The sequence below is a fragment of the Arvicola amphibius genome, chromosome 6, assembly GCF_903992535.2.
Source record: "Arvicola amphibius chromosome 6, mArvAmp1.2, whole genome shotgun sequence".
Lineage (NCBI taxonomy): Eukaryota > Metazoa > Chordata > Mammalia > Rodentia > Cricetidae > Arvicola > Arvicola amphibius.
The window spans coordinates 31800425-31822063 of record NC_052052.2 but is presented as its reverse complement, the minus strand read 5'-3'; the positions used below and the strand labels follow the sequence as shown (position 1 = coordinate 31822063).

The 21639-nt window shown below is 43.8% G+C and overlaps 1 protein-coding gene across 1 annotated transcript; it reads right to left on the bottom strand.

Annotated features, from left to right (window-relative positions):
* Positions 1 to 16620: 16620 nt before the first annotated feature.
* On the bottom strand, positions 16621 to 17613 carry LOC119817480 (olfactory receptor 2A12-like). Its single transcript, XM_038334732.1, has one exon. The coding sequence runs from the start codon at positions 17611 to 17613 to the stop codon at positions 16621 to 16623; it is 993 nt and encodes a 330-aa protein (XP_038190660.1).
* Between the last annotated feature and the right edge of the window lie 4026 nt (positions 17614 to 21639).

The following is a 21639-nucleotide window of genomic DNA, read 5'->3' as shown; positions in this document are numbered from 1 at the left end:
TGGATGGAGGCGGGAGGGCCTTGAACTTCCCACAGGGCAAGGAACCCTTACTGCTCTTCGGACAGGAGAGAGAGGGGGAGTGGAGGGGGGAGAGGGAGGTAAATGGGAGGCAGGGAGGAGGCAGAATTTTTAATAAAAAAAACTTAAGACCATAATACCTTCCATCAACAGATCGAGGAATAAGGAATATGTGAGCGCCTGTGTTCACACTTCTAATCCCATTTCTGGGGAAGCAGAGCCAGGCACTACTGGGAGTTCACTGGCCAGAGGGAGCTTGCTGGCCAGATAGTCTAGCTTGATCAGTAAACTTTGGGCCAATAAGAGATGGGCTGGCAGAGGGAGGAGGGAAAGAAAGAGAAAGAAAGGTAGACTGCAGAACTATATATAGGACTAAAAGGTGGACAAGATCTGAGGAGAAGCATCCAGGGTTGTCCTCTGGCCTACACACACACACACACACACACACACACACACACACACACACACACACACTGACCAGTCTGGAGGCTGTGATGCAAAGCAAAGGAAGACAAGCACAGAAAGATTAAACCTAAAGGAGTCGAACTCACTTTTTAAGAAGGAATATTGATTACTAATAGCTCATGGGAGGCAGAGGACAGGCTGGTATGGAGAAGAGATTTTTGGAGATCTATGGCACATCAGAAAGACTATAGCAAGATCTAGTTCAGTGTTTCTGTGCTGTGGGATAACCCCTCTCTATGCTGTAAATATGTTTTTACTGCCATTGGTTAATAATTTGGCCCATAGCCAGGCAGGAAATCCAAACAGAGATACAGGTAGAAAAAGGGTGGAGTCAGAGAGATGCCAGTGGCTGCCAGGGAAGCAAGAAGTGAGGTAGCAAACCACGAGCCTCATGGTAAAATATACTATAGAAATGGGTTAATTTAGTTGTAAGAGTTAGTTAATAATAAGCCTAAGCTAATATGCCAAAGAGTTTGTAATTAATATGAAGTCTCTGAGTGATTATTTTTAAAGGATCCTGGGATTAGGTTGGACAGAAAAAGCCTTTATTCACGTTTCTGAAGGATTTTAAATGATTAATCTGTAGGTATGAAAGACCCCCAGTGTGGGGAGACTCTCACTCAAGTCTCAGAAGATGAAAATGCTCTCAGAGAAGTTAATAGAACATTCTGACGAAACTCAGAAAACTCACCACGCTGCTGGAAACGCAGATAGTGAGGACTGTGAGGTTTCAAAGGGGAGCAAGGATGCTATTATGTGTGCTCTAGAGGCCTACAGACTACACCGGGCACAGACCTGGTATATAGTTTGTCTGCATTGTACCATTTTGCGGGAGGTTGGACTGAAAGGCCATCAACTAGTTAATCCTGGAGAGGACATTTAGGCAGCACTGGATTGGGCCATAGCATGGGTATTGCTGGCTGCTGTTAGCCATATTTGTACTGAGAATCAGAAGAAGCAAAAAGCGGCACAGAAAGACTTGGAAAACTTGTGGTTTAGTTAGAAAAACCTTTTATTGTTGTTTTTGTTTTTTGTTTTTTTTCGAGACAGGGTTTCTCTACGTAGCTTTGGAGCTTGTCTTGGATTCTGTAGATCAGGCTGGCCTCTAACTCCCAGAGATCTGCCTACCTCTGCCTCCTGAATCCAAGGATTAAAGGTGTACTCCACCATTGCCCAGCTTTTAGTTAGCATTTCTATGGTTGTGATAAAACGCCTTGACCCAAAGCAACTACAGCCTCTTCCTACAGCTTCTTCCTCTCCCTCTTCTACCTCTTCCTCTACTTCTTCCTCTACCTCTTCCTCTAGCCTCTTCCTAAAGCCTCTTCCTACAGCTTCTTCCTCTCCCTCGTCCTACAGCCTCTGCCTCTTCCTACAGCTTCTTCCTACAGCCTCTTCCTCTGCCTCTGCCTCTACCTTTCCCTATAGCTTCTTCCTACAGCCTCTTCCTACAGCCTCTGCCTCTTCCTACAGACTCTTCCTAAGACTCTTCCTACAGACTCTTCCTCTATCTCTTCTTCTACCTCTTCCTACAGACCCTTCCTACAGATTATTCCTCCGGTGCATCTGCCTCCCCTGCCTCTGCCTCCGCTGCCTCTGCTTCGTCCTACAGCCTATGCCTCTAGCTCTACCTCTTTTTCCCCTACCCCTTTTTCCATTACCCCTTTTTCCTTTACCCCTTTATCCTCAAACTCTTTTTCCTATACCTCTTTTTCCTCTATCCCTTTTTCCTCTACCTCTTTTCCAGTACCTCTTTTTCCTCTACCTCTTTTTCCTCTACCTTTTTTCCTTTATCTCTTTTTCCCCTACCTCTTTTTCCATTACCTGTTTTTTTTTTTCTTGAATTCCCCAAGAATGCCCCCTTTATTGTGTTCAGGGGCAGATTATATAGAGATAGCCACGCCCCAGCCAAACCCACCAGAAACCACTCTCCTGCCATCAGGAACTCCTGAAGGTCTCATGCTCAGAACAGCTGTAGGCACTCAGATCAGGGGATTACAAGAAATTCAGGATCTGGGGTCTCACTGCTCCCAACATCTCCCCCCTAAATTTTTCATAAAACAGTGTCTGATCTTAAGTATTCAGGGGGATAAGGGGTCAGTATCTCCAGGTAACATGTACTTCGGGCACTGCTGTGGCATCCGCCAGGCTAGGCACTGACTGGGCTGAGGCAATGTGCCTTCCACCACAGCCACCTAGCAAAGCTCTGCTCCAGCTGCCTTCTAGCCCCAGCTGCATTCATTCTGGGTCCAAACTGGTGCATGGAGTGGAGCAGAACTCAGGGAAGCAGGCTTGCTCTGCAACCACTGAAGGGGCCCCACTTAGGGAATTTGGGCGTTGTCAATCTGTCTGACTACTTCCTGCTGAGTTGGGACGCTGCATTCTTGGGGGTATTTACTACAATTTACTGCCATTTTCCAGTAGCACTCAGATGTGGGTCGGGGTCGTGCTGTGCTTCTGTGCCCTGAGGCCCGCGCTGGAGTGGGCCTAGCGTTCTTGCCTCATCGGTCCTCGAGGCAGGTCCCGGGGTTTGCACGCATGGCAGCCCTCAGCGCTGGCCGCCTGGAGCCGCTTGGCCTTGGAGCCGCCGCTCACATTCCACTGCCAACATTTCAGGAGGTCTCGGGGATTCAAACCACATGAATATCAAATAAATCCTTAGGTTCTCATCGTCTGTGGAGACAAAAACAGAACCTCTTTTCCAAAGCATCAAGTTCTTAAGCCCATATTTTAAAGTCAAGATACCTTTCTTAGCAGTTGCTAGAATCAAATGTCTTTCTCCAGTCCAGAACACAAAAGACAACACAATCAACATATCATACATCTGTACACATTTATCTTTTTAAGCTATATACATTCTATCTTTTCCCAATACATAAGTCCCCTCCAGCCGGGGACAACCCTGTTCGTTTACCCCTCTTTCTCGGTTGGACTTCCTGGAACCAAAACCCAGTGAAGGACGTCAGGATTAACACATATACCCCAATCCACCCTCAACTTCTGAGGGCAACCTCTCAGCGTTCCCTAGTTCCCGATATCTCAGCTGGGATCTCCAATTGCCGAAATCTCGGTGGAGACCTCCAATTGCCATGCACCGCGCCCCCGTGTCTGCGTTCACTGAGCTGGCACCCAGTTCGCAAGATTCGGGCAAGGGGCAGGAGGTTAAAATACACAGACACAGGCAGACAGAAAGACAACGACACGGGTCATCCTTGAATTCCCCAAGAATGCCCCCTTTATTGTGTTTAGGGGCAGATTATATAGAGATAGCCACACCCAGCCAAACCCACCAGAAACTACTCTCCTGCCATCAGGAACTCCTGAAGGTCTCATGCTCAGAGCAGCTGTAGGCACTCAGATCAGGGGATTACAAGAAATTCAGGATCTGGGGTCTCACTGCTCCCAACAAAGTTGTTGTCACAGTAACATTAATTAACACACCCATCATCATGCAATAACCACACTTAATGTGTTGAGGCCAGGGCTGTAATGTAAGGGCACTTGGGTCCTACTTTCCCCCCACATTTCAAGCAAACAGTACAGTGTTGACAGTCACACTCTCCATGCTGAGTTCTGGAATTGATTAATCTTTTAAAATATGCCAATTAATTTTATATGCATGGGCATTTCGTCTGCATCGCTATGTGTGTATGCTGTGCATACCTCCAGCTGTGCATACAGCTGTGCTTTCCAGCTGTGTTCCAGCTGCGCTCTTTCCAGATGTGCATACAGCTGTGTTCCAGCTGTGCATCCAGCTGTGTTTTCCAGCTGTGTTCCAGATGTGCATCCAGCTGTGCATCCAGCTGTGTTTTCCAGCTGTGTTCCAGATGTGCATCCAGCTGTGCATCCAGCTGTGTTCCAGATGTGCATCCAGCTGTGTTTTCCAGCTGTGTTCCAGATGTGCATCCAGCTGTGTTTTCCAGCTGTGTTCCAGATGTGCATCCAGCCGTGCTTTCCAGCTGTGTTCCAGATGTGCATCCAGCTGTGCATCCAGCTGTGTTTTCCAGCTGTGTTCCAGATGTGCATCCAGCTGTGCTTTCCAGCTGTGTTCCAGATGTGCATACAGCTGTGCATACAGCTGTGTTTTCCAGCTGTGTTCCAGATGCGCATACAGCTGTGTTTTCCAGCTGTGTTTTCCAGCTGTGTTTTCCAGCTGTGTTCCAGATGTGCATACCGCTGTGTTTTCCAGCTGTGTTCCAGATGTGCGTCCAGCTGTGTTTTCCAGCTGTGTTCCAGATGTGCACACAGCTGTGCATACAGCTGTGTTCCAGATGTGCACACAGCTGTGTTTTCCAGCTGTGTTTTCCAGCTGTGTTCCAGATGTGCATACCGCTGTGTTTTCCAGCTGTGTTCCAGATGTGCGTCCAGCTGTGCGTACAGCTGTGTTTTCCAGCTGTGTTCCAGATGTGCATCCAGCTGTGCATACAGCTGTGTTTACAGCTGTGCTTTTCCAGCTGTAAGAGGCACATGCGACAAACTCTGTGTGATGGTATGGAGCTGAAAAACTTCCCCACAATGAAACGAAAAGATAGCCCACAGGATGAGTGGTGGCAGACGGCCAGTGTCCAAGGTGTCACTTCACAACTCTTGACTCAGCATGTCCCCTGCTAGTCACTGAGCCCCTCTGAGTTGCCATGGTCTCCCTGTCCGCCTGGGGTCAGCAGTGCCAAGGCTTCTGGAAGGGTAACTGGTGCCAAGATTGGGGCAGAAGGAACAGGACAGTGTGGTGTGCCCAACTAATGGGAGATAATTATGTCTCAGAGACGCCTGGGCTATAATTTTGGGAAGAAACTGTTGAGAACTCCCACACATACCAAATAACTGTCTGGTACTTTCAAAAGCTTTGGTACACAAATTTCCATTACCTGTTTTTCCTCTACCCGTTTTTCCTATCCCCCTTTTCCTCTACCCCTTTATCCTCAAACTCTTTTTCCTCTACCTCTTTTTCCTCTACCCCTTTTTCCTCTATGTCTTTTTCCTGTACCTTTTTTCCACTACCTCTTTTTCCTCTACCTCTATTTCCTCTACCTCTTTTCCCTCTACCTCTTTTTCCACTACTTCTTTTCCACTAACTCCCTAAAGTTGAAATCATTAATGCATTGCCCAGCAATACAAATATCAACTGTACTTCTGAAACAATATCTAAGTACATAGACACATACAAATATTGCTCAAGGAAAGAAATGCAAGGGAAATTTCTAAGCACGGCTAACAATAGTATGTACTAGGCTTCCACTCATGTTAACCAGCAAGACAATGACTACGGTGGGAATTGTTTTTGATGGGAGTAGAAATATGAGACTTCAAAACATCTTCAATCTCCAATTTCCCTGTCCCCTCGCCTCTCCTGACCAGTTGACTGCTCATAACCCTCACGGCTGTCCTTCCTTTTAACCCAGGTCAGGAGCCCATCATCCCTCATGGCATTTCTGCATCAGTTTCTCCATGTGCCTCCTGACTCTACATTTTCCTCCAACACATTCTTTAGTTTTTCCTCTAACTTTTAAAAATTATTTTCGTATAATGTACCTTGATCTTATCCCTCCCCTCCTCCAAATTCTTCCAGACCCTCTCCTCCTAACTTTGTTTTTTCTGTACTATTTTAAAAACATATTAAACTACAGAAATTAAATAAAAATATCTAAAAGCAAAACAAAAATATCAAAGTGAAACCAAATCCCTGGAGTCCGTCTCCTGTTGGTTGGCTGCTCCTGAACATACATCCAGGAGTGGAGTGTCACTGATAAGCACAGTGACACTCTATTGAAGAAACTGATTGTCCCCTTCCTGACAGGCATCAAATGCAGAACTTTGTCTCCACTTTCATTTCTCAGTGCTGGGCATTTTCTTCCTCAACATGTTCTTCAGGTTTCCTACAGTGGTTTTTCAAACTTTTCCTAATGCTCCTATTTGGACTGCTGAAAGCCTTTAATGAGCTCCCATGCCTGCCATTTGAGGTAGATGCATAGGTCATTACTAACCTGTTTGCTCTGTGAAGCCTCAGCTCAAAATTGTCTCTCCATCTCCTGTCTTCCCATTCACAAATCCCAGTGCTTGCACTCCTGGTATCCTGCATGCCTCTGTCTCTCTCATACATTAAGAAGTTCCTAGCTTCTCATCATGGAGTGGGACCACTCCCTGCACCATGCCATCCACACTATGACCACTTCAGGACTCATATCAGCCAGGAATTCTTCCCTGACTTCTGCTACCACTTCCAACCCAAATCCAGATAGGATACATCCTGCATTTTTTGTTTATTGGCTGGGGGGATTCTAATAGGGTCTGATATCAATTTTGACACCAAACAATCTGAACAAACCCTTTGTTACTCTCTTGTTAAGTGAAACCCCACACAGTGGAGAAAGAATTATCTCTGATGGAATATGACTGTATGGGTAACTTCTTAAACTTTACAACAATAAAAACAACTAATTTTTGCGGGGTAAATTGTATATTCTACAATTTGCTCCACTACCTTTAGCTTAAAATCACAACAGTTCACTTGTTGGGGGAAGCTGTTAATTCATTCCCAGCTGCTCAGACCACGAAATAATCACACAGAACTCTGTATTAATTTAGACAGAAAAGCAGAGGTGATGTGGGATTCCCCTATGTATGCTGTGAATACCAATGGTTAATAAAAAAGTTATTTGGGCCTATAGAACAGAGTAGAATATAGCTAGTCAGGAAGACTAAACTGAATGGTGGGAGAAAGTAGCCAGAGTCAGAGTGAAGACATGTAGCCCTGCCGGAGACGACGCCGGACAGAACTTTACTTGGTAAGCCACAACCATTGGTGATACACAGATTAATGGAGATGGGTTAGTTTAGGATATAAGAGCTAGCTAGAAATATGCTTAAGCTATTGGCCAAAACAGTATTGCAAATAATATAGCTTCTGTGTTATTATTTTGGTTCTGGGTAGCCAGGAATGAAAAAGCAGCATCTCTGCCAACATTCACTGAAGGAAATATTCTTACCTGTGTGTTATAGGTGAAAACCTACAGCCTGGAGAAGGCATCTTATTACAGATTACAGTCCTGACACGAGAGACTTGGGAGTTTAGGTGGTGTGACTTCAGAGCCTGTCTTTCAGTCACCACTAGCACACAGGCTCTGAAGTGGGAGGTGAGGAAGGCAAAGTCTTCACATTGTCCATCTAGCTGAGCCTATTGAGACTCAGGACCGGCCAGAGCCCTCCTAGGACAGAGCTGGATGGCTAGCCACACACCAGCTCTCATGAGATTTCCTCTTGTGTCTGAGTGTTGGAGGCCCTGGGATGTAGCGAATGTAGAAAGATCTGAGGTAAGAGAATTCAAGGTTTGATTTCTATGACATAGGGACACCATTTAGGGATCTGCAGCCAGTTATAGTTACTTCACTTTACAGTGTCCCAGAAGGATAGTGACCCAATTCCATGAGCCCTGGACTCACAGACAAAGACATCAGGATTGAGTAACAGGTCAGAAAAATCTGCATGTAATAGCCACAACCTACAAAGTGCAAATCTGGAAGGTTTAGGATCAGGCATCCTAGAATATACTCGAATACATAGCAAGATTAAGCCAAGCTAGGCTATATCAGACTAACCACTGCCCTTCCAGCAGCAAAACAAAACAAATATGATTTCTCTGTCTACAAAGTTCATTCAGCTGTAATTCTGTAGTGTGTGAAAACTCCTTTAAAGACATTGGTGATCACTGCTCTCTCAGGGATATGGCTTTCGACTTCATTTGGGATCTTTGAGCTCAGGACTCCATATTCTTTATCAACATGATTTGAAACAGAAAATCTATCTGTAAATATTTATTATCAGGAGGAAGGAAGTAAGAAGTAAGGACGCAAGGTTGAGGAAAAGAAGAAAAAGGGCAGGCAATTTGGGAAGAGGTCTGGGGAGTTTGAGATGTATCCACAGAGGATCTGGAGATGGATGGTTAGACTAATTATTATCTCTAGACCCACTTTCCTGAATCCCACCCACAAGCTAACACCAATGACCACCTTACCACTTGTAAATCCAGGGAAGGTGTCACCGATGGCAGTTTCTAGCTCTTAAGAGGAAGCCCCATAAAACAACTGATTCCAGATTCTTGGCAGCTTAGTCTCCAGAAATATTCCAAGGTGCTATAGAGTTTAAGGGATTGAATCTCTCACTTCCTCTGCCAGTATGCCAGCCCTGGATCCAAAAGATGGCCCCTATAAAATCCTGCTTAACAAAGGCAAGCTCAGACATCTTCACCTCTTCCCATAGGGACCAGTTGTTGAGGTTATATGACCCTGCCTGCTCTCTGAGCTTCCCCAGGAGAGCTAGGAAAGGACCATTTCTGTTCCCAGTAGGGATGCTAAGATGATTCCTGGATGCTGTCAACAAGGACACTACAGAGAGACCTTTGGGGACAGAGCAGGAGGAAACAACCCACATGAGGAGTAATGGTGACCTGTTCCCTTTTCTAGACTTATTGGAGAATAAGAGCAGCTCAGAGAAGAGGAGTGGGATCTGGTCACCTGGTTACACAGGTTTGGAAACTAAGTTCTCATTTTGATTCCTCTTTTCCTGCCCAAACCCTGAGCCCTGATACTCAGTGAGTCCGTGTTTAAGTCACACCCCTCTTCCTTCCTCAGCTACCTTGTGGCATGTCAGGGACCATTTTCCTAAGGATGGATTTGTCAGGGACCATCGTCCTTACAGGGATAGCAGAGGTCATTGCCCTAAGGATGTTTACAGAGATCCCACCCCTCATCCCAACTATCTTGAGAGCTATCGGTTAACGGAACCCACCTCTTACTCCAATGCTAATGGATCACATCTGTTAACTGAACCACCCCTTACTCCAATGTTAATGGATCACATGCTTCGGCTTTCTCCAGGTGCTGGCTAATGACCTTCAGTTACCCCGGCAGAGTTCCTGCCTACCTACCTCCACCCCATTCTAGGGTATATAAGCTGTAACTTTCACCCCAATAAACGGAGACCTTGACAATAGAATCTTGCTTGGTTTCCTTCCTCTTCTTCAGCCCGTGTCTTGCAGGTTAGCGCCCCTTCAGAGGACCCTGAATAGCTGACCTGCCAAGCGGGGGTTACAGTGGCAATTCCAGTCCTCCCTTCTTAGCTATGTAATATCTGAGCTAGTTACCCAGTCACTCTAGTGCTAATGAAGAGTCATCAATAATGGGGCTGGAGGGTGGCTATGAGACAAAGTAGATTTACTGCCTTTGCAGAAGATCCAGTTTGTTTCCAAGCATACACATGGCCCATCACAACCATATGTCTCCAGTTCTAGAGGATCTGGTGCACTCTTCTGACCTCCCCAGGAACCACAGATGTATGTGCAATATGCACATTCAGGCAGGAAAAATGCTCATATAAGCAAATGAACAAACAGAGTCAACCATGGCATAGCAATATGGAAGTCAGCAGTGACATCCCCATAACAATGGAGTGAGAAAACTCTCCGATGGGCTCATGTCTTTTAGATACAAATGAGAATTTGGGTCCAGATATATCAAGTTCTGGAGTACGTTATTTGAACTTGCTATTATTCTGCCTCGGTTGCCTCTTCTGTAGAATTACAATAGTAACCTCTTCCCTCTAGGCTGGCTAGAAAGTAAAATGTGGTGATGTCAGGCCCCTCTCACAAGATCTGGCCAGTGTTCCATCCCTGCTTCTGTTTGTGTCTTGCTTTCCAAGGATTCAGAAGGAGATGACCGGACTAAAAGGACTTCCTGCTGAGAGCAATTGATTGATAAGGGGCCAGAATTCCTGTGAACTGCTCCTTAAACACAGTTAATAGTCAAAGGTAAATATAAAATGACAGTTAAATAAATTGTATTGGAAACAAGACAGTGTAGGAATGTGACGCAGCTGTATAGCCTCTGAGTAAATAGAATGCTTGAGGTTAGAGTCTGAATCATAGCATTAAAAAAAAAAGTGAAGCCAACGAAATCTCTGAACTCTGAACATCCTGATGAACAACCCCATTTCCCTATGCTCTGTGGTCTAGCAGTTGTTTAGCGTGGCACCTTTGCTGGTTGAAACGGCTGTTCAGTGGCATGTGTTGCAGTCATGACATTGGCCATGATGGGTGTATTTACACCTTAGTAATTGCCAATCAGCACTGATCAGATACACCTTGGTCCTGAAGTGCGATTGCTAAGCCTTGTTCCACAGCTCTAACCTCAACTCTTCTCACTCCTGTTGTTGATCCTGATTATCTCTGGAAGGCAGCTGAGTCCATGCAGAACTTCTTCTCCCCCAGGATTGATAAAGAAACACATTTTATAGAGAAGCAGACAGAACGGATTGAGCATCACATATAGAAACAGCCATTCTGGCTCTGTGGAGTTTAGTCTTAGATATTTTATTATAGATTCTTAGGGAGGGGCTCAAGAGGAGAGAGGCACACAGACCATTTGCATTAGACATGGAATTCAGCAACATGGCAGCAAAGCAGTTCCATAATGGGACAGAACTTGAAAAAGTGACAAATCCCAAAGTCTCACAGAAAGCGAATTTGGTATCTGGCAAAAGTAAAAGACAGAAGAGTGGACAAAAACCTAGGGTAAGGAAGGAATGAAGACTTCAAAAGGCAAGCTAACATAACGGAGCCTCATGACTGCACCTGAGGGACTGCACACCCTCTCTTTTTAAAGGACTGCAGCACCAAGATACTGTCAAGAATGGTCCTACCTGCCCATTGCACAGAAAGTGTACAAAGACCCAGAATATCCTAGTGATTTGGCAAAAGTTTGTCAGCTAGCAAATGATAGAACTAATTCCAGGGTCTGGGCACTTGCCTTTTGAGTGAGACTGAATCTGCCATGTCTATCACATGTTTAATTGTGTGAGTTCAACCTAATGACAGTGCATGAGGTCTAACAAACAAACCACTACTGCTATTCAGAGCCTGGCCTACCCCAGAGGTCAGCATGAAGGAACAGTCAAGCTCTAGAGGTTTTCATCTGCACTAGGTAGACCCACAGACCTAAAGGAGAAGATGGTGAGCTTGGAGAAAAAGAGAAGACAGCAGGCCCACAGCTCTCACAAGCAGGGACTTCTTAATTGGTCCCCAGCTAACAACACCTCATTAACGGACCATGTAAGAATATACTCATTTGGTAAGATGAGCACTTCAAAATGTGTTCTGGTTTTATATCTAGAGAAGGAAGTAAAGATGATCATGACAATCAGTGAGCGGATGGCCAGGGAAAGGGGCTGACAGGTGTCTGCAGAGAATGTCTCCCCATCCACTTAATTCTTCATATCCTTTCCTCTTGAGGACACCTTTGATGGGGTTCACATGAGACAGAAACATCTTTTAACATTCTTTCCCATTTTGAAGAAAGTTACAGATCTCTCCAAAATCATTCTATTCACCTTCTATCCAATTTTACTATTATATTCCATGGATGTTCATTACCAATGTAACCAGCCCATGGACCAAAATGCACTCACCAATATATACTCTTACCTTGGGGAGATTTGTTCTTCCAAATCAAATGTCATGGACAGCGTTCTGTCCCTGGATGGGTTTCTCCTCACTTCTGTCTCCAAACACATCCCAAAAACAGGGAACAGTGATTTGCTGGCCATGTTCAGGTTGACAGAAATGTCACATAGAACCATGTATTACCATTATGAGTTTTCTAGCTTTCTCCTCTTCCTCAATTCACAATAGGGAACATCTCATGGGGACCACAGACTCACCTGTGGAAGGGAAGTAGCCACGAAGACCACTTGGGCCATTTGCTTGTATAACCTACTTGTGCCTTCATGGACTTGGAGATAGCTGCGTGTCCACAGTGACATTTCATCATAACAACTTTGAGATCCAGTAAATGTATGCTCAGTTAAGTATGGGGTGACAATCCCGGCAGCCAGCTGCCCCTGTCTCCTCTTTAGTTTTGGAAATGTCTTGCCATGTACTCCCTGTGTACTCAGGTAAAATTTTATCCCATGGGTAGCTGATGGGGGTTAAAGACTCTCTAGTTACACATTTGTATAACTAGATAGTTATAGCTACATTTTTTTGTTACCAAGTTCAGAAAAGAAACTTACAAAAGAGATGTAAAGTTTATGAGGTTGAGAGACATAAAAACTCACACTTTTTTCTAAGAAAAATATTTTAAGGTCTAAATATTTATAGGTTTGTAATAAAAGTCAAAAAAGAAGTTGTTTAGGTATAAAACTTCGAATTCATCAAGATAGGATAGAAAATAATTTCTCTGCATTTGCCAAATACTAAATGATTGGACATTGTGAATGGAATTCTTTCTTTTCTTTAAAAACGGTGTGCATCTCCTCATTTTGCAGTCTATCAAATATCATTGTTTATATTGTTATCCAGTAATCCTAACTTTTTATTTTCACATTTGTATTAAATAATTTACTTTTCATCTTACACACCAACTCCATTTTCCCCTCCCTCTCCTTCTCTCACCCCTCCATCTTCTCACTTCCTACACCCATCCACTTCTCAGAGGGGGTAAGGCCTCCCTCAGGGAGTCAACGAAGTCTAGTGTACCAACTTAAGACAGAGCCAAGCCCCTCCACAGCAAGGCTTAGCAAGGCATCCCCATATAGGGAATGGGCTCCAAAAAGCCAGTTCAAGAACCTGGGATGCCACTGCCAAGTCCCTCCGCCAACAGATAAAGTCACATAACTGTTAGCCACATTCAGGGGGTCTAGTTCAGTCCCACGCAGGCTCCTCAGCCATCAGTTCATAATCTGTGAGCACCCCCTAGCTCGGGTCAGTTGTCTCTGTAGTTCTCTCCATCTTGCTCTTGACTACACCCCCTGTTCACATAATTCCTCCTCCCTTTCCTCAGCTGAACTCCAGGAGCTTAGCCAAGTACTTGGCCATGAGTCACCATATCTGCTTCCATCAGTTCCTGGATGTAGGGTCTGTGATGATAAGTAGGATAGTCACTAATCTGATTAAAGGGAAAGGTCCTTTCAGACACCTTCTCCACTATTGCTAAGAGTCTTAGCTAGGGTCATCCTCGTGGATTACTGAGAATTTCTCTAACACCAAGTTTCTGCCTAACTCCATAATGGCTCCTTCCATCAAGATATCTCTTTCATTGCTCTCCTCCTCTGTACCTCCCACAGCTCTGTCTTCTTGATCCTTCATGTTCCCATCCTCTCCCTTCTGTCTCCTTCCCACTTAACCAGAAGATCTTAACTATTTTCCTTCCTGGGACTCCACATGTGTGTCCCTCAAGATCCTTAGCCATCAGTTAAATGCAAATCAGAATGACTCCGAGACACCATCTTACGCCCATCAGAATGGCTAAAATAAAAACAAAATCACTGATGACATATTATGTTGAAGAGGATGCAGAGTAAGGAGAATTCTCCTTCACTGCTGCACAAACTTGTACAATCAGTTTGGAAATCAGTACGGTGGTCTCTCAGAAAATTGGTAATCAATCTACCTCAAAACTTAGCAATACCACTCTTTGACATATAACGAAGTGATGCACAATCATTCACAAGAATGTTTGCTCAACTATGTTCATAGAAACGTTATTTTGTAATAGCCAGAATCTAGAAACAACCTAGATGCCCATCAACTGCAGAACGGATAAAGAAAATGTGGTGCATTTACAAAATGGAGTACTACTCAGCAGTGAAAAGCAATGACATCTTGAAATTTGCCGACAAGTGGGCGGAACTAGAAAAAAAAATCCCGAGTGAGGTAACTCAGACACAGAAAGACAAACATGGCATGTCACTCGTGCATGCATGTGATGTGTAAAGCAAAGAATAACCAAACTCTAATCCACAATCCAGAGAAGCTAGGTAAAAGGAAATGTAATTTTTATTTAATAATTGTTCTTATTGATATTGTTTTATTGTGTTAGAATGAACACTTTCCATTTTAATTAGATAAAAGGGAGAAATGTTGTGAAATATTTGATCACTTTATTTGAAAGGCATCTCTTTATTGGTTTAAGAAGACCTGAATGACCAATAGCTAGGTAGAAGAGAATAGACAGGATTTCTGGGGAAAGAGGGTAACTCTGAATGAATCCAGACTCACAAGGAAGATACCAGCAAGATGTGAAACATGTCAGACAAACAAGATAAAAGAGATGTAAAAAGCAACATGGAACAATTCAGAATAATAGAATCAGGTAATTTAGGTTATGAGAGATAGTTGGGAATAAGCCCAAAGATAAAGAACAAATTTTATAATTAATAATAAGGCTCCATGATATTGTTTGAGGGCTGGCAGTTGAAGAAACTCTGAAGAAAAATATCTGATTGCACACATAGATAGCCACATGAAGAAGAATGTAACTGGGCCCTCGCCACACACCATACAAAACGATTAATTCAGAAAAAAAATCAAACTCTAAAAGAAACTTTAAAAACAAAACATGGGAGTAATTTTCATGACATTGGATAAAGAAACAATTTCTTAGATCTATTGCAAAACAGCAAGAGAGGAAAGTGCTTGGTCATGTGGAGTAGAGTATTCCTATAACACCAGCACTACTAGGTCAGAGGTTGGAGGATCTGTGAGTTTGATGCCAACATGTTCCACATTGTGAGTTCTGGAAGAGACAGGGCTACGTAAGGAGAATCTCTGTTTTGTAAAATATATGATTTGCATTTTACCAATTATTATCAAAGGCACAAAAATTCTCCCAGGTGTTGTTTCCCATCCTATAACCCCAGCACTGGGGAAGACAAGGAAGAAAGACTGGAAGTTCAAGGTGAACTTCAATAATGCTTATAGTTCCAGGCTAGCCCATATTTACAAGAATTCTCAAAAACAATTCTCAGAGTAAACAATAGTAAGGAATATTAACGATGAATGTAGGGTACCCATTATCCAGAAATATCTGGCCACAGAATAGACCTAGAGGGCCTGAGGCCTCCTTAGGAAAGAATAGTTCAGGCACTAAATCAGAGAGGAATTTGCTGATTGGTCAGTTAAGAGCTTCTCTGAAAATGAGAGGCAAGCCATTCCCTCCATCAGGAAATGGTAGAAAGGGAGCCAGCAGTCAGCGGTCAATGGTTGCACGTGCCCTTGGCTGCTGCCTATGAGGAGAAAAGTTGGGAAGGCTCTGATGAGAAACCAGATCCCTTCGCTTCCAGCATTGCAGCATTTGACAGAAGAGGCCATCAGGTTCCCCATAGACCACACTGAATTTATGTGTGAAATTAGTTCTCTGAGCTATATTGGCTCTGTTCCACACTCTATCAGCTCACCTCTGTCCTGACAACACTGCTGTGCTACTTAGCATAGAGTGCCTCAGCCTCTGCTGTCTCTACTATGCTATCTACAGTTAGCATGTTTTGTGTTGGTTTGTATGTGTGCTTTTGATTTCTAAGAGCTATATCAGGTTACAAAATGCACATGACATAGAACGAGGTGGGGAAAACTGGGCTGTATGCTGGGAGAAAGGAGGCAGAGTCAGAGAGAAGCCATGTAGCCCCATCGAAGCCAGATGGAACATTAGCCCGTAAGCCACAGCCATGTGGCGATATACAGATTAATCAAAATGGGTTAAATTAATATGTAAGGGTCAGCCAATAAGAAGCTAGAGCTAATGGGCCAAGCAGTGACTTAATTAATACAGTTTCTGTGTGATTATTTCAGTTCTGGGCAGCCAGGACAAACAAGTGGCCTCCTTACTACATCTAATGATTCACTTCAAGTTGGTGTTTGTATCTTAGCACTATTTGTAAAGAGAATCCCTCTCAGTATAGTTATATGATTCTCTGGATTTGGATGTCCAATAAAAATTAAAAAAAAAAAACAAAATGCACATGGCTTGCTGCCTTCTAAGGAGAGGGGTCAATATATTACTCCATAGCCAAAGAGCTTGTATTACTTCTCTCTACACAAAAACTTCTCACCTCCTGCTGTCAGATTGGACCATACTACTTCCTTTGGCCAAGAGAATGTGTGGAAAAGGAAGCAGGTCGTTCTTGAGAAGCTGAGTCATTGTCAGTTTGTCCACTGTTCCTTTACCTCTGATCTAGGATGTCATGTTGGATATAAGGTTCCTCCTTCAGGATGGGTGTGAGAGGACAGAAGGTCATTCCACAGAACAATTAAATCAAGATGCTTTTCCTTTACCAAAAAGTGATAATCCACTCAAACGTCTCCTGGATCCTGGTTAACTAGTCCACTCTACCATGTGCTAGGGTCTTGAGAAATGCCCTCTTGATGTCTTTGTTCCTCAGACTATAGACCATGGGGTTAAGCAAGGCAGTGAAGGTATTGTAAAAGAGTGAGATCTGCTTGTCTCGCTCAGGGGAGTAGCTGGAGTTGGGTCTCATGTAGATGTAAGTGGCTGGACCATAGAAGAGTGTGACCACAGTCAGGTGGGAGGCACAGGTAGAGAAAGCCTTGCAGCGGCCCTGGGTGGACTTGATCTTGAGAATATCCATGGCAATATGAATGTAGGATGTCATAATGAGGGAAATTGGAATAAGACACATAAGAATACTCAAGACCTGGTCAACCATCTCAATGATGTGGGTATCCATGCAAGCCAGGCTACGCACTGAAGGGCCTTCACAAAAGTAGTGGTTGACTTTGTTGGGTCCACAATATGGCAGACTCATGGTGAAGAAAGTATGTAACAAAGCAGAAAGGAAACCACAGACTAAAGACCCAGTTGCCGACTCTATGCACAGTGCCCAGTTGAGGATGACAGTATAATGCAGTGGGTAGCAAATGGCCACATATCTGTCATAAGCCATGACAACAAACAACATGCTCTCAGTAGCAGCAAGGGCACCAAACACATACATCTGCATCCAGCAGCCAGCAAAGGAGATGGTCTGAGAACGAGCAAGAAGATGCACCAACATCTGAGGCATGGTGGTGGTGATGTAACCCGTATCCAACATGGCAAGGATACAGAGGAAGAAGTACATGGGAGTGTGCAGATGTGTGTCCAGGCAGATCAGCAGGATGATGAGCCCATTGCCCATGACTGAGCACAGGTAGATGAGAAGGAACACAATGAAGAGGATGCTGTTGGTCGTGGGGTCACTGGAGAAGCCAAGCAGGATAAATTCAGAAACCCAGCTTTGGTTCTGCCCTGGAATCATCCACATGGTTGAGGCTGTAAGAGAATCATTTCTTCTATGTGTCACCTGACACATGCCAGCTATAGAGGCAAAAAGCGAGATACAAGCTGGTGATAGGGTTAAAAGTTTAAGGGCACTGACAGCTCTTCCATGGAATTAGACAACTCAGAACCATCTGTGCCTCCATTTGCAGGCAAAGTGACTGTCTCTTCTCACAAGTACAGGTCAGACACACATACGGTCACAAGCATGTATGTAGGCAAAAACACATGCACATAAAATAAAAAAATAATTTTTAATTAGGAAAAGAATGGTCGGCATGTGAGTTCTGAGCATTTTTCTCAAGTTACTGAACCTCCCAATGTCTCAGTCTCTTCACCTATCAAATGAGGCTGATGACAAAAATGTCTCAGGAGAGTGAGGAATATCTAAAGCATTTCACATAACTCCTGGAACCAGAACATAACACATGACATGTGTGTAGTCTCACAGCCTGATTCCATCTCTGGAAGGCAGAGGTGGGATTCGCAGAATAAGACAGCTAACTACTGAAATCATGGGCACTGGATTCAACTGAGAGACCCTGTCTCAAGGAATAAGGTGAGAGCAGTTGAGAAAGAACACCATGCCAGTCTCTCAAGACACACACACATACATGCATGCATACACACAGACACATACACACACATGCACATGTACTGCAGACATATGCAAAAGAGAGTAAGCATACAGATGAAGGAGACAGAGCTAACGTCAATCAGACACAAGCTCTCGCACTTGTAGTCCTATGGGCAATGATAGAAGCTTGTGCATAATACAATGGAGACTCTGTAGTCTTCCCAGGGAATGCTGATGGATCGTGGAGTATGGTAGCAGGAAAGTCACCTATTCTTTTTCCCATTTTTTCCCCATTTCCCTATATACAGACATTCAATTCCAAGTAACTTTAAAACATACATTATTTTATTTATATTCAAACATGATAAATACATCTATCCATCATTTGGGGGGAAGCAAAGGTAAGATTTTCTTAAAAGAGCACTTTCCTTTAAGGGAAAAATAATGGTAATTTAGAATAAACAATGGTACCCAAAATACTTATAGAGAGGATTAGAAAAGCACAAACATAACCAGCAGAGGCTCACATGGAACAGTGAACCACATCTCAAGGGCATTTCACAGGCAGCTGTCCAGTGAGCACTGAGGAGGCCGAGGTTCTCAGCACCATTACATCTGGAGATTACAAAAGAACAGCACAGCGCCAGTGCCCACCTCCTCTTCTCAGTCTCACATCACCACACCCTACCAGCCTGGCTACGATAACAGAATCTAGTGTTCACAAGAGTAACTGGATCCAGTGGGAGAGTGAATCAAAATGATCCCTTTAGTGTGTGTCTGGTTGTGTTCCCTGATGTTGAACACAGTTGATGCATTGCCTAGCAACATAAATATCAAGTATATATTTGAAACAACATGTAAACACAAAGGTTTCTACAATACATGCTCAAGGAAAGACACGTAAAGGAAATTTCCTAACACTGCTCACAAGAGTCTGAACTTCAGCACCACTCATGCTAATCAGTAAGACAATGGTTAAGGCAGGAATTGCTTTTTATGGGAGTAGAAACATGAAAGAGACTCCTAGACATCCTCAGTCTTCTCTTTCCCTGTCCCATCCCCTCTCCTGACCAGTCTACTGCTCATAGCCCTCACAGCTGTCCTTCCTTTCCCCCCAGGTCAGGAGCCCATCATCTCTCCCAGCATTTCTGCATCAGCATCTCCATGCGCCCCTTGCCTTTTAATATTCCTCCTCAATACAGTCTTTTTTGAATTTTTAAAATTTATTTTCATATAATACACTTGGATCATATCCTCCCCTCCCCCCAACTTCTCCCAGACTCTTTCCACCCAACTTTATGTTTTTTAACCTCTCATACTTTCCTTCAAGACAAAACAAAACAATCTACATAAATTAAAAAAAAATAAACTAAGAGAAAGGAAATAAAAAAATTACCACATCTATGGAGTCAGTATCCTGTTGGCAAACTAATCCTGAGAATGCGTTCAGTCATAGACTGTAACTGGTATGCACAGTGACATGCTATATAAGAAAACTGATTTTCCCTTTCCTGATAGGGATTAATTGCAATTAAATTATTATTATTATTTTTAGTGGTAGAGTTTTGTGTCCACTTCCCTTTCTCATTGGTGGCTCATTCTCAGCATGTTCTTCATTTGATTGCTGCAGTGGTTTTTCAAAGTTTCCATATCTCTCCTGTCTGGCTGCTGTAAAAAGCCTTTTATGATCTCCCATGCTCTGTCATTTGAGTTGGATGCACAGGTTATTACTAAACCACTGCCCTTTGGAGGCTAGCCTCAGCACAGAACTCTCTTTTATCTTTTTTTTTCTCTCTCTCTACACACAAATCCCCATGCATTGGCTCCTGGTATTCTGCATGCCTCTGTCTCTCTCATACATTAAGAAGTCCCTAACTTCTCCTGGAGGGGGTACTACCATGTCCGTGTCCACTGTGTTGCCCAATTGGTGGCCACAGCAGGACTCAGATAGTCCAGGAAGCCTTCCCTGTTGTACTACATCCTCCACCCTAATTCAGGTAAGATACAACCTGCATTTCTTGCTCACTGGATGGTTGCAATCTGAAGAATCCTGGGCGGGGTGGGGTGGGGTCTTATATCAGTTTTGACAAGAAAAATACTTGGAAAACCCCATTGTTTCTCTCTTGTTAATTGAAACCCCACACAACTAAGGAGAAATTATCTATCTCTGTGGCTGTATGGGGGAATTTCCTAACCTTTCTAATAATAAAATAAACTAATATCTATTTTAGATAATTTATGTATTCCATCCAATGATCCACTAACTTTAGTTTAACAACACAGCAGTTCTCTTAAGGAAGCGTTTTTTACCTGTGTATTATATGTGAAATCCTAAGGATTGGAGCAGGCTGTTTTAGATTGCAAGCTCAGCATGTGGGAAGTGTTAGTTTAGGGAGTGTGACATCAGCCCTCGCCTCTCACTCACCTTCTCTGCTTCTGACTCACAGGCTCTGAAGTGGGGAGGTGAAGAAGATCTTCACTGCTCTCTCAAGAATATGACTCTCTGCTTTACTTGAGATCTTTGAGCTCAGGACTCCATACCTTTGTGTCTCAACATGATTTAAAACAGACAAACAATCTGTAAATATTTATTCAATTAAAAAAGGGAGGAGGAAAAGAGAAGGAAGTAAGGTCACAAGGTTGAGAAAGAGAGGGAAGAGGAGCAGCCAACAAGGGCAGAGTTCTGGGGAATCTGAGATGTGTGCACAGAGACCTGGAGATGGATGCCTGACTAATTATTATCTCCAGACCCACAGATGCCTGAACCCTGCCCATAAGAAAAACATCAGTGACTGCCTTACCACTTGTAAATCCAGGGATTGTGTCACTGTGTGGCAGTTTCTTGTTATGAAGCCCCATAAAGCAACTGAGTACAGAGCGGTAGAATTCTAGGCAGCTCAATCTCCAGAGAATTTCCAAGGTGTTGTAGAGTTTGAGGGACTGGATCCCTCTCTTTCTCTGAAAGTAGGCCAGCCCTGGCTCCTGAAGACTTTACCCATAAAATCCTTCTTAATAAAGGCGAACTCGGATCTCTTCATTTCTTACCAGTGGGACCAGCTCCTGAGGTTTTATGACCCTGCCTCCTCTTTGAGCTTTCCTAGGAGAGCTGGGAAAGGGCCATTTCTGTTCCCAGTAGGGATGCTAAGACATCCCTGGATGCTGTCAACAAGAGCACTACAGGGAGACCCTTGGGGGAAAGAGCAGAGGGAAACAATTCACAGAGGTAGGAGTGGTGACCTGTTCCCTTTTCTAGACTAATTGGGGGAATAAGAGCAGTTCACAGAAGAGGAGCAGGGACCTGGTCACCTGATACACAGGTCAAAGACTCAAGTTCTCATTCTGGTTCTTCTTTTACTTCCCAAAACCTGAGCCCTGATACTCAATGAGAACGTGTGTAAGTCATACTCCTCTCCTTCCTCAACGACGTTGGGGCAGTCATAGTCCTCCTTTCTCTGCTGTGTAATATCTGAGCAAGTTATCCAG

What these genes read in the sequence shown, in the direction of transcription:
- LOC119817480 (XM_038334732.1), bottom strand. Translation starts at nt 17,613, where the DNA reads ATGTGTCAGGTGACACATAGAAGAAATGATTCTCTTACAGCCTCAACC.